General features: G+C 47.7%; 1 protein-coding gene across 1 annotated transcript in view; it reads right to left on the bottom strand.

Annotated features, from left to right (window-relative positions):
• The window catches only part of ITSN1 (intersectin 1), a 77,515-nt gene that overhangs the window by 28,358 nt on the left and 35,355 nt on the right, over nucleotides 1-13,802 (bottom strand). The window contains exons 16-21 of the mRNA XM_017838844.1: nucleotides 13,039-13,164; nucleotides 8,423-8,658; nucleotides 6,824-6,983; nucleotides 5,357-5,562; nucleotides 4,627-4,709; nucleotides 2,609-2,775 (exon numbers count right to left, since the gene is read on the bottom strand). Coding sequence (XP_017694333.1) covers nucleotides 2,609-2,775; nucleotides 4,627-4,709; nucleotides 5,357-5,562; nucleotides 6,824-6,983; nucleotides 8,423-8,658; nucleotides 13,039-13,164 — 978 coding nt within the window. The remainder of the gene's footprint in view (nucleotides 1-2,608; nucleotides 2,776-4,626; nucleotides 4,710-5,356; nucleotides 5,563-6,823; nucleotides 6,984-8,422; nucleotides 8,659-13,038; nucleotides 13,165-13,802) is intronic.

A 13,802-nucleotide genomic window follows, 5' to 3' on the forward strand; every position in this document is an offset into this window, starting at 1 on the left:
TGGGTGGGATGGGACACTGTCCTGCAGCAACTGGGACACAGAGAGAGGTTATTGGGTGGGATGGGACACTGTCCTGCAGCAACTGGGACACAGAGGGGTTATTGGATGGGATGGGACACTGTCCTGCAGCAGCTGGGACACAGGGGGGTTATTGGGTGGGATGGGACACTGTCCTGCAGCAACTGGGACACAGAGAGGGGTTGTTGGATGGCAGAAACACCAAAATCACTTGGGCCAGACTGAGTGTGAATTGTGTTTGAGGGCTCTCTGAATCCTTGGTGAAAAAGCAGAATAAACACACAGAGAAGTCCTAAAGCACTTCAGTAAATAAATTAACCAACAGTACATTTGAGATGGACCCAATTCCTGGTCCGTTCAGGAGATGGAGAAATAGTTTCAATTCCCTCTGTTGAGAGGAAACACAGGGAGAGGACAGACCCTGTTCTTCCTTTCTGCACAGCTGAGACCCTCACTGAGCATCTGAGTGTATTTTGAGAGAAGTGATAAAGTCCCTTGAACCAGAAGAGCAGAACTTGCTCTGTCAGTTCAGTGAGACCCAGCAGTCTTATTAAACTGGGTGGTCCAGCAGGACCCTGCACATTCCCACTGGGATTATCTCCTGAACCTTTAGGCAGTTTTGTAAGCAGAGCCATCCCAGTTGCTGGTTTCCAAGCTCCCCTGGGAGCTCCATCCCCTCACAGGAATTACCACCCAAGGATAAAACCCTGGTTCAGATCTGCTTCCATCCACCTCAGCCTAATGAAAACTTGGGCAGGGACCACGAACTGGTGTCATTGTTCCTCTGGAGAACAAAGACTTTCCCACCCTGTTAATAAGTTGGAACTTGGAGGAGCAGGGAATAGTTTAATTTATCACCTGGGGGTGAATGGGCAGCCTGGGCAGAAGAACAAATTAAAAAATTCTTCTGGTGTAGAAACCACTGAGATTTTGAGGTTTACAGGCATTTCTATAAACTCTGCACTTGCTGCTGAAAGATCACCACTGTTTGTCTTTGGGTCTGAGTCAACAGTGCAGGACACATTAAATTAATTCACTCTTTTAGGACCATTTTCCCCCAGCAGGCAGCTGTCCAAGCACAGCAGAGATCAGAGTTAACACCCAGCCAGGACTGTGAAAGCCTCTGTAAAAGCTGGCTCTGTGAACAAGCTGAAGAGCAAAACTCTGCCATGTAATCAAAATTACCCCCCTGGACACAGAACTGTATCCTGCAGGCACAGGAACCCCTGTAGGGAATATGGACACCAAGGTCTCCACGAGCTCTGAGCTTCTTCCTCCCTCTCTCATCAAGATTTGAGCTGCAGGTGGGATTTTCAGCAGCCAAAAGGGCAGTTGGGGCACTTTGGGATGAGGGGCACTGAGCTGGCTCAGCCCCAGGAAAGCCCAGGGCAGAGAAACATCCCACTGACCCCTCTGAGAAAACCAGTTCCCAGCTCTAAACATCTGAGTTCTCTGCCAAGATCTGCCAACAACACCCCAAAATCCTCTCTCCCAAGGACTGCAATAAAAACCAGTTCCCAGCTCTAAACACCTGAGTTCTCTGCCAAGAGCTGCCAACAACACCCCAACATCCTCTCTCCCAAGGACTGCAATGCTGAGCATCATTAACTCTCAAGGTTTTTTCCCAATCCTGTCCTAGAGGATGTTGCTGGGATTTCTGGACTGCCTCTAAATTTCCCCTACAAAGGCTTCCTACAGCTGCACATTCCACTGCAGGATTTTATTCCTTGGCTTTTCCACCAGCAGAATGGTTTTAAGGAGCGACTTTGCTCAGGCTCAGAGGTGCAGAGTCTTTCACTGAGTTGTGTCACACACACACACAATTCCAGAAAACACACTTGTGAAAAAGCCTTTCCATCCAAATCCACAAAATCCACTGGTTTTTACTTATTTACCTTTTAACCCCCCATTATTCCAGAAGTATAAACCAGAGCTCCTTCTCATCAAGTGCATTCAACTCTGACACTAAGCTAATTCCTACTACTAAATAAATTATCCCCTCAAACAATATAAATGAGAAAACACCTTTCTTCAGAATGCCTAAAAAGAAAGAAAAAAAACCACGTGGACATGTTTTATGGCATTATTTCAGGACAAAAATAGGTGGAACAGAACCTCTATTATTCAGTCAAAACCTTTCAAATAAATACAGTAGCTTTGGTTAAGTTTTGTTGCAAAATTTGTTACTCTTGATTGCAAGAAAATGTCAATAGGGAAAAAATACAACAGCTTGAAATATTGCTCTCTAAATTACTTTTTTTTTTCAATAATGTCAGGAAGATCCAGCTCAGCCATTAAAAACTTACCTGAGGAATAAAGAAATCGTGGCTGTTCTGCTTTGGCTCTACCCAAGTGCCACGTGAACCATTAACACAGGCAGGGTTTATTTTAACACACCACCCATAAATTATTTGGGATGTTGTGTTGTAAAACACAGCTGTTACTGTTGTTACTGCTGTTCCTCCTTTCCAAGCTCACACTCAGTAAAACTCCACCACATTTTCCTTTCCCTTCTGACCCACCTCCAGCTACGAGAACCCCAAACGAAACACCCTCAGCTCCAGTTGAGAACATTTCAACGTTTCTCTACCTCAGAATCTTTGAGTCTCACATAATTAGATGGGAAAACTCCTGATTTATCACCCAGCGTGCCCGTCCACCAGTCACCATCTTTCTTTGTCACCAGAATCATGTCACCTTGTTGGAAAGTGAGGTCTCCTTGCTCCGAGCTCTCGTAGGTGTACATGGCAACGTACTCTGGGAGAGGGACACGGGCAGAAAACAGGGAGAAAACACTTCAGAAACTGCTGCATTACCACGTGCAAAACCCAAGTCATACAAGTGGTTTATTCACAGGTTCGATGGAAGACCAATTTATTATTTACTTCTCACAGAGACCTCAATATCCCATGCAAAAAATGGTACCTAGCACAACTAAATAGAAGGGATCAAAAGGCTGCCTGGGGGGGATTTGATATGATTGGCTTGTATAATTAAAATATGCATAGACCATCATTTATATCCCTCTGCAAACACGTCTCCCAGTGGTTTCTGGTTTGTGCTGGTGCCTGGAACTCTCAGTGTTTGGGATGGGAAGTCTCAGCATCCGGAATTTTGGATCCAGCTGCTGTTGGCCCAAGGGCACAGGGAATTCTTTCAGCCCCTCTTACCCATAGATGGGTCTGAACCTGCTCTGGGTAAACACACCCAACTCCTCAGTGGTCCAGTGCAAACCCACCAAACTGGGCTGGTGTTGAGATAATTCAACCAGAACTACAGGCAAAAAATTATTAGAAAGCCCAATTTCAGACAATTCAGCACCATTATCTACAGAACTCGCTGTCTCCTACTGACCTGAGCATTCCCACACTTTTCTGGGCACAAAGCAGGCTCCTCAGGCTGATTTTCCCCTGTTCTGGGCCCAAGAGCAGCCCCCAAGATTCCTGAAAGACTTCCCTGCCCATGGCACAGAAATGTTCACGTGTTCCAGTGCAGCTGGAAAATGTTCTTTGTGCTTGAACGCTAAATCTGACCAAAAAAACCTTCTCTGGGGGTAGTTCAGCAAGAATTCCAACCAAATTCCTGTTCCCAAGGAAAGCCTGCAGCTGAAGAACTCCCACTTCTGTTTGCACCCACACCCCCCAAACATCACCATCCACACAGGAGCCTTTCCTAAATCCTCCCAAGGGAACAGAAGATGCTACATCCATCTTTTCTATGTCTTCAAAAAAGCTCTATTAGTTAAAAAGCTCATTACTTAAAAAGCTTTATTATCTCTTAAAAATACAGCTCCTTGGAAATGTTTTCCCAAAAGTTGAGTTCCTTTTTAATACAAACATATAACCTGACATATATCTACAAATATATATAGATATATAACAAGACTTAGCGTGTCTGCCATTGCTTTTGCTCAAATATGAGGAAAACCAGAAGGAGATGATCTTTAAGGTCCTTTCCAACCCAAACCATTCTATGATTCCAGGAAATACAGAGTGAGCCAGACCAGCTGTATTTTGAAATAACTGATTATCTCCCCTTCCTCATAGGTGGACCTTTGCTGTTTCCTCCAGTCAGGAATTCCCCATTTAAAACCCTCCAGAGGCCTGGAAATGCTCTGATAATTCTCTGTCTGTGCCCCAGGCTCCATCCCTGACCAGAAGGATCCCAACATTCTATAACTCACAGTCACTGCTTTAATTAAGGGTTCAATGAAACATTGGAAATGAGCTTTGGGGGAAGTTGAGACATTTATTCCCAATTCCTGACATCATGGACATGTGTTCCTGACAACATGGACAGATGTGTTTATTTGGCATAACCCCCTCCCAGACCAGAGATTGTCACCAAAATGCTGGCAAAAAAATAAAAACATTGGGAAAAGTTACAAAATACAGAAAATATCTTGTGATGTGTTAAATTATTTCTTCCACATACACAACACATATAAATTCTTGCCATAATAACTTTAAATCATTCTAGAGGCAAATGGATTTGCACCTCAACTGGAAGCCCCCAGCCTGCCCCCGAGGTTGATTTTGGTAACAAGCAGAGTTGTTGTGGTTAATGGCAGAGGAAGATCCTCTCAGTGCCATGGTTTGGAGTCCTTACCTTCCCCTGACATCGTTGCCTTGGCTGCTGGGGATGCTACTCTTTTCAGACTAGCAGGGCTTTCTGAGGATCCAGAATCCATGCTTTGGGAGAAAATAACGGTTATATAAGGAATTCAATCTCTTCAGAAAAATCAGTGTTATATTTCAAACTCAAAAATGCACATGCACCCCCAAGCAATTCCCTGTGTTTTAAAAGAGCCATAAATGTGCCATATAAAGCTCTGAATTCCAGTTGTGGTTTCACTGAGGCAGATGCCTTAACAGAGAATTTTCTGCATCTCCTCTTCTTCCTCAGCAAAAAAAATGATCTAAGATCCTTCTCATTTGTATTGCTGATGTCCATGTCACCTTCACACTACACAGAATTTAAATTCCTCTGAGAATAATGAGAAGTGATTTAGATTTGAGGAATCCCTTTTAATTTTGGGGAAAGATAAGCTGTGACTTACACTGGTGTAATTCATAAAATCCAACAGACTCATTTTTTTGGTGTAAGTCACCTAAAATTAAGAAGGTCCATTACTGCTTTGTTGGTGAGGCAAGACCCAGGGAGAACTGGGGTCAGTTTTATTGCCCACACGGATTTCCAAGGCTGGAAGTCCAAACTCTCCAGAAGAGTCAGACAAGAAAAGGCACTTTCACAGAGTAGATTCTCAGCTTTAAAATCCGACTGTGCAACTCCTCCTGGTTATTTATCTATTCCACTACAGGAAAAGCAAACAAAATACCTCGTTGACTTCCTAATGGGGCCTGAAATGAGCTTCACGTAGGATTTGGGGAACCACCCCTTTTGTCCCTGGACCTCTCCAAACCACCACATGTCTTGCTGCTCCAGGACTGTGATGACATCGTTCTTGTTGAAATTCAGGTGGTTGTCCTTTTTCGCCCTCCAAGGATACAAAGCCTGTGCTTGAAGCCCCTCCACTTTTTCACCCTTAAAGAAAAGAGACAGAAGTCAGTCATGTCCCCCCCTTTCACCAGGAAAGATGCTGAAGGAATTATATTCTCAGGCTACTTATGGAGCAACAACATACAGCCCCTCCCTCAGCTAAAGCAACACCAGTTAAACTTCCTGAGTCATTCCAGAAATGTTTACAGCCCTCCTACATTTCTGGCTGTTGACACATAATCAGTATTAAGTTAAATAGTTTTACAATTAAAAAATACATGTAATAAACCTTCAGGCAGCTGATTTGGCAGAACATAAGTAAATAAGTAAATATGGAAAATGATGCTTTGCTGATATTATTCACTGTACAATCCAGGGTTTTTTTGCTCTCAGACAGTGAGATATTCAGCACTTTCCAGAAGACAGTTCTGTTTGTTGTTCCATTGAGGAAAAGGAAATGCCTGAACAGATGGACAGAGTTCAGCTGCTCTGAAGCTTTGCCACAGCTATTCCACTTAACCACACAATCCACCTGGGAGTGAAGGTGGTCAAGAAAGTCCCAGGGAAGTGACCCAACCCTGGGCCACCAAAATCCAAACCAGCCAGCCCAGAACAGCAGAACAGCAACTGCTCTGTGTTAAACCTGCCCCAGATGCTGCCAATGGATCACAGAACCATGGAAGGGTTTGGGTTGGGAGGGACCTTAAGGATCATCTTATCCCACCCCCTGCCATGGGCACACCTTCCACCAGCCCAGGTTGCTCCAAGCCCCCTCCAACCTGGCCTTGGACACTTCCAGGGATCCAGGGGCAGCCACAGCTTCTCTGGGCAACCTGGGCCAGGGCCTCCCCACCCTCCCAGCCAGGAATTCCTTCCCAATCTCCCATCTAACCCTGCCCTCTGGCACTGGGAAGCCATTCCTCTTGTCCTGTCCCTCCATCCCTTGCCCCCAGTCCCTCTCCAGCTCTCTTGAAGCCCCTTTAGGCCCTGGAAGGGGCTCTCAGGTCTCCCTGGAGCCTTCTCCTCTCCAGGCTGAACAATCCCAGCTCTCCCAGCCTTTCCTCCCAGCAGAGCTGCTCCAGCCCTGGGATCCTCTTGGGGCCTGCTCTGGACTCTCTCCAGCAGCTCCATGTCCTTGCTGGGCTGTTCCCCAGGGTTGGAGCAGCTCTGCAGGGGGGGGACACTCCCTGTTCTCCCTCCAGGCTGGAAGAGCTCCCCCACCTCAGGTGCCAGGTTCAACACACGGCCAAGGTTCCCATTTGCTTCCCAAACCTTTGCCAACAGTTGCAGTGCCTCAGGAGCTCACCTGGCCCAGCACAGGGGAGGGAGAGGAGCCGGTGACGGTGGCGGGGGTGAAGGCCGAGCGCTGCCGGAGCTGCCCCGCGCTGGGCACGGTCAGGGAGGGCTGGGCTGCCCAGGCATCCCAGTTATCACTCTCTGCCTTCTCACTGGGGTTGGTTGGCCACCTGGAAAAAAAAAAGAATGATGTAACTCCTGCTGTTTTCAGCTGGAGAAAAACACTCCTGGGGAACAAAAGTTTCTATGTTCTCTGTTGATTTCTTTTAACTGATTAATCCCTGAGCACCAGGACTGCAGGGCAACCCTGCCATCAAACCTGGGCTAACCAGGAATTTATCTTCAAAGGCAACTCCAAAGTCACTTGCTTGTCCTTGCTACTTAAGGGCAGGTTTTCCCTTTCATTTTTTAGCAGTTCCCAACACACCAGGAGTTTGGGCAGTGCAGGCTGTGTTACACACAGTGGGAAGAGAAACTAAAATATTTAAATAATTAAAATTATTCTTCATTCTTTCCCAAACTTTCCCATTAGCCTGGCACCGACCTCTTACACCCCTTTCACTTAGACACAGAATCCCAGAATGGTTTGGGTTGGAAAGGATCTTAAAAGTCATCCCATCCCACCCCCTGCCACAGGTAGGGACACCTCCCAGTAGACCAGGTTGCTCCAAGCTGGCCTTGGACACTTCCAGGGATCCAGGGGCAGCCACAGCTTCTCTGGGCAACCTGGGCCAATGCCTCATATTTATATTTTAATTTATAAATATGGATACAAGGTCAAAAGGGAAGACAATGGCAGTTGGTGATACTGCCCAGAGCATTGAGTTAAGACATGTAGGGAAGGGCACATGTTCTACTTCCACCAGTCTTGTTAATGCTGTAAGCAGGAATTAATAAATCATCCTTTCATGTTATCAATGTCATTAGCATATTTTGCATAATCCAAGTTGGGAACCTTCAAAAAGGTTTGGTGGCAACTAATTTAGGAGAAGGAGATTTGGGAGGTTCCTTCCAGTGCCTGAAGGGGCCTACAAGGAAGTCAGGGAGGGACTGTTCACCAGGAACTGCAGGGACAGACAAGGATTAATGGGCTCAAGCCGAAAGAAGAGAAATTTAGGTTGGACATAGGGAAGAAATTGTTCCCTGTGAGGGTGGGGAGGCCCTGGCACAGGTTGCCCAGAGAAGTTGTGGCTGCCCCTGGATCCCTGGAAGTGCCCAAGGACAGGTTGGAGCAACCTGGGCTGGTGGAAGGTGTCCCTGCCCATGGCAGGGGGTGGCACTGGATGGGCTTTACAGCCCCTTCCAACCCAACCCAGTGTGTGATTCCAGGATGCTGAGGGAAGTGAACACCTCAGCGTTCCCACCGTGCCACACCCTCCCTTGGCACTGTCTCCTGTGTGTGCTGTGCCCTGGGCACTGCTCAGCAGCTCTGGTGGGAGCAGCCTGGAATCCCACAAGGCCGCGACTATAACAATTTACTACGGAAAAGTCCCTTCCCAGAGGGTATTTTTCCCCTGCAGCCATTGCTCCCCTGCTCAGTGCCAACGCAGCCAAACCCACCCCAAAGGCCTCTGGCGGGTCTGGGATGCTCCTCACCCCCCAAACCTACGTGGAGCTGAAGTCTGCCCAGTTGTTGGCGGTGGCAGGAGCCTCGGGGGGGGCAGGAGCTGCCAGGGGGGTGCTGCTCTCGGGCAGGGACACCTTGGGGGCCTCCCCCGCCGGCCTGGCTGAGGCGGGCACTTCGCTGTCGGGGATTCTCTCGGCGTAGTTTGCAGGGAACCAGCCGGTCTTGCCCTTCAGTTCTCCCCCGAGCCACCCCGGCTCTCCAGTCTGGCTCTCGTCCACCTGCAGACACACCAAGGCAGAGAGAGAGTTGAGAAACATCCCCTGCAAACGCAATTTTTGCTTCAAACAACCCGTCTCCTCCCCAGGGACTCACTTCCTGCAGTGCAATACAGCTTTACGAGGCTTTTTCCCTTCTATTTTCTTTTCCTCCCAAGCCAAAAGCGCAGAATCCCAGAATGCTTTGGAGGGGAAGGGACCTTAAAGCTCATTCAGTGCCACCCCCTGCCACGGGCAGGGGCACCTTCCACTATCCCAGGTTGCTCCAACCTGGCCTTGGGCACTTTCAGGTGTTCAAAAGGGTTTCTTGGTGATGAGGTAAAAAAAATTTGTTTCAGTTCTAATGCGTAAACCAAGGATGGGTTTTGAACAGTTGCTCAAGGTCTGTCACAGCAGAGCAGACTTGGGAGCAGTGAGTTCCAGGGAAATCCCTGAAGTATTGCTATTTCTGACCTAACTAACACAAAATGCAGTTTTCTACAAGTTCTCCTCGATTCCCTTGCAGAAAATAGAACAAAAAAACCCCCACAGCATATTGCAACCAACACCCACTGAACAGTTCCAAACAAACCCACAAATGTGGGAATGTATTTATATAGAACAATTCCACAGGAAGGTTTCCTGTGGAAATTTTCAGGCCCCTCACTCTGATCCTTTTGCTGGGTCATCAAGGCCTGGATGCAACAAATATGACCATAAAATCCTGGAATACCCTGAGCTGGGAGGGACCCCCAAGGATCACCCAGTCCAAGCCCTGGCCCTGCCCAGGACACCCCAACACTCCCCCCTGTCCCTCAGAGCATTGTCCAAACCCTCCTGGAGCTCTGGCAGCCCTGGGGCCGTGCCCACTGCCCTGGGGAGCCTGGTCAGTGCCCACCACCCTGTGGGGGACCAACCCCCCACAGTGGCTGGTTTTTGACCAGAGTTTCTCTCCTCTGTTCAGGTCAGGAGCAACCAGAGTATCAAAATAGGTAACAGCTGCAAACCCCAGTGTAACTCCAGAGTTGGCTGTGGCAGTAACAGCCCAGTCACAGTATCACTGTGGAATCATGGAACTATTTGGGTTGGAAAGGCCCTTAAAGCCCATCCAGTGCCACCCCTGCCATGGGCAGGGACACCTTCCACCAGCCCAGGTTGCTCCAAGCCCTGTCCAACCTGGCCTTGGACACTCCCAGGGATCCAGGGGCAGCCACAGCTTCTCCGGGCAACCTGGGCCAGGGCTTCCCCACCCTCCCAGCCAGCAATTCCTTCCCAATATACCATCCATCCCTGTCCTCTGGCACTGGGAAGCCATTCCCCCTTGTCCTGTCCCTCCATCCCTTGTCCCCAGTCCCTCCCCAGCTCTCTTGAAGCCCCTTTAGGCCCTGGAAGGGGCTCTCAGGTCTCCCTGGAGCCTTTTCTTCTCCAGGCTAAACAATCCCAGCTCTCCCAGCCTTTCCTCCCAGCAGAGCTGCTCCAGCCCTGGGATCCTCTTGGTACCTGCTCTGGACTCTCTCCAGCAGCTCCATGTCCTTGCTGGGCTGTTCCCCAGGGCTGGAGCAGCTCTGCAGGGGGGTCTCACCTGAGGGGGCAGAGGGGCACAATCCCCCCCTGCCCCGCTGCCCACGCTGGGGGATCAGCCCAGGCCATGGATGGATTTCTGTCCCTGGAATACCCCACTGAGCTCCTGACAGATTCCTTTGCCTGGGGCTGGTTGTTGACTTTTTCCCTCCCCCTGTAACATCCCACCCCCTTCTTTTGGTGCAAACCCACCCATTATTTCTCCTTATTTTGGGCCCTCCTTCTGGCTCAGTCCCTGCCAGCTCAAAGCAAACCAGAAATAAAGGCACTTTGTGCTTGACCAGCTCCATGTGCTCTCACTGCAGTGCAGAGCAAAATTTCCACTGCAGCAGCACCCGGGATTGATGGAGCAGCAGGAGGGGGAGGGAAGGTCACATCCTGGGAGAAAGGGACTGTCAGCACCCCAGGCCAGGCTGAACCATCTGCACAGTAAGAACAGTCACCCAGGTGGGACTCCCTCAGGGGGACAGGGAGGAACCACAACCACCGACACACAGAAGGAACAGCACCAAAAAGCCACATTCCTGGTGTGGGGATGCTCCAAAAAGAGCATCTTTGACACAAATCACAGTCAGACAGAAACCACTGGGAATTTTCAGAAATAAGGAGAAAAAACCCAACCAAAAGGTTTTAAACCCAGCTAATTGAATGTCTCTTCTGAGGGGGTTTGAAGCTACAGGAACTCCCAAAGCAGCCTGTGAGGACAGTCAGGTTCCTGCTCATCCAACCCCACTCAGTTCTCCAGGAACACTCAGGAAAAGGCACTTTGAAGGGTAATTTAAACTTCATCATTCATAACAAAACTGGTTTCTTACTCATTCATATAAGATACCAGTCACATCTGGTTTTGCAGCACAGGACTGGAATGTGGAACAAATTCCTCTGAACCTTTTTAAAATTAATTTCTTCCAATTTCCTTATATTTTTACACCCACCATCCCCAAGTCCCTATGACAAACAATCCCAGGATATTTATTTCCAAAATACAACTAGAGATTAAATGTACACCTGAACAGTGAATTATAGTGGGGGGGTTAGTTTTTATTTATTCAACTGTACTTTAGTCACAGCTGAGAACTCTTTGTGTGTCTCAGAGAAGACTCATTCTAACTCCAACAATCAATAAGCAACAAAACTGAGGAGAAACTGTCATTAGGAATTTGTTTTAAATAATATCTGTCCCCACACAGAAGCTTGGCTGAGTCACAGACAGGATTAAAATCAGTCTAAGCTCACAGTGAAAGACATTTAAAGTACATTGAAAGATAAGAAGCAGGGAAAGCCAAAATCCAAGAAAAATACAAAATCCTGTAACTACAAAGTGGGAGGATTAAAAAACAGAGTCCACAAGCCACTGACTCTCCAGTCCATGAGGCCAGATCCAGGTCACTGACACATCCCAGGAGCTGGGGGAGCAGAGCCCTCCTCAGCCTGGCAAACTCTCCTCCTTCCCAACAAACCCTCGTCCTTCTCCCTCATTTCCACCCAGACAGGTCTCAGGGTTCATGCCCAGTGTAAAAGTGCTTTACACTGTTGTCAAGGTGATTTACAAGCTCTACATCCATTAAAGTCCTCCTGCCACAAGGAATTCTGCAGCCCAGCCTGGTCCCAGCCCAAGGATCTGGGTCCAGCTCTTTGCTCAGTCCCAGCCTGGGTGGTACCTCCTGTCCAGATGGAAATCAGGACACGGAATTTGTTTAAGATGGGTCAAAATTTGGGTTTCAAATGGGTCCAAACTCAGGTTCCAGTGGCAAAGTGCTCCATTTGCCCGTGCCAGTCCTTGGTTATTCCAAGGAATGGTGATTTTGTGGCACCCAGGGCACTCCAGGCTGGAGAGCTGCTGAACTCCAGAGATGCACTGATGCCACCAGGCAGAGCCACTTTAACATGTGAGCTTGTACATGGTTGTTTTCCCAGGAAAGTCACCCCCTGGGCCTGGGAGAACCACAGGACAGACAAACACGGAAGGACTGAGGGTCAAGGAGCACAAATGCAGCATCAAAAGTAAGCTCTGGGTTGGTGCAGTTTAATTACTTTTGATAAAGTGAAGGAGTTCGTTAATTGGACCCTTGGGGAATTCAAGAACTACACGGGGACAAACTGTGTGTCCATGGAAATGGAGCAATTCCAGAGCCTTCCTGGAGTCAGGCAGCACTTACCCATTCCCTTTTAACCTCCAGAGGGAAGCAAAGATTCAAAGCAAGGCACAATTATAACACAGTTCACAATTTGACTTAGATCAGTTTGCCTAAAAGAGTAGCCCAGTTAAGCAATTACTGCAGAGCAGGAGAGAAATCCCCCAAGAACCAGGTTTAACTATTGTCAAAAATAAGTTAAATAAAGAGAACAGAGAGTAGTTACCCCACTGTGGGAGAGTAAACTAAAATCAAGTCCAAAAGGAACATATAAAAAGACCTGCATGACCTCAAAGTCTCTCTTTAAAATGTGTGAAGTGCTCCTTCAAATCACATATTTTTGGTAAAAATATTATTTTCCTGGCAAATCTCTATTTAAAAATGTGTGCAGTGCTCCTTAGATTCTCACAGTTCTGGGAAAAATGTTACTTCCCTGCAAATCTCTCTCCTTAAAATCACATATTCCTGGGAAAAGTGACATTTTCCCTGTAAATCTCTAATTTTAGAGAGACAAAAGCAAATATTGCTTTAGACTTCGACACAACAGACTGGGAAAAAAATTGGAGGTTGTTCTATATCAACATCCCTGCCACCAAATTTTTAGGTTTGAAGTTTCCTTCCTTTACACAACTTAAGTCACACATGGGCAAAACTGGTTTGCTGCAGGAACATCCCAATCCCTCCTTACCATGACGATGTCTCCCGGCTGGATGGTGATCTCGTCGTGGCTTCTGGACTCAAAAGGATACAGAGCTCTATAATACACTATTTTTACATCCTCCTGAGCAGAAATGGTCAGAGGAGCTTTTTCTGAGCAAAGGAAAAAAAAACACACAAGGAAAAAAAAAAAAATCAAGCCCCCTTATTTTTAAACACTTGCAAAATGAGGGGAAAGTGGTGAGAAAAATGAGCAGAACTGGGAGTGTCTGCAGGAAGTATCTCGTGCCCTATATGTGAAAATGAATGATTTAAAGACGATTTTCTCACTATTTTCTCCTCTAAACATCAGGGGAAATTGTAGAAACACAGACTGGTTTGGGTTGGGAAGGATTTTAAAGCCCATCCAGTGCCACCCCTGCCATGGGCAGGGACACCTTCCACCAGCCCAGGTTGCTCCAAGGCCCGTCCAACCTGGCCTTGGACACTTCCAGGGATGGGGAATCCACAACCCCTCTGGGCAGGATTTAGTCATAAAAGTGCCCTCTGCTCCCTGCACAAATGGAAACAAAAAGGGACTGTGTGCAGAGCAGAAAGAGGGGGATTAAATCTTAGATTTCAGGTCATTTTATCAGTGAACAACATTCCTGGGGGAGGCAGGAGAGGGACCAGGGGGACCCCGGGACACGTTGGTGCTGCTCTAACAACCCCCAAGGCACATTTTGCACAGCAAAATAAGGAAACACAGAAATAATTTCTGACATCTTGCATCAGGATCTTCCAACCCCTTCCAGC

This window comes from Lepidothrix coronata, unplaced genomic scaffold (genome assembly GCF_001604755.1).
Source record: "Lepidothrix coronata isolate B3197 unplaced genomic scaffold, Lepidothrix_coronata-1.0 Scaffold364, whole genome shotgun sequence".
Classification (NCBI taxonomy): domain Eukaryota; kingdom Metazoa; phylum Chordata; class Aves; order Passeriformes; family Pipridae; genus Lepidothrix; species Lepidothrix coronata.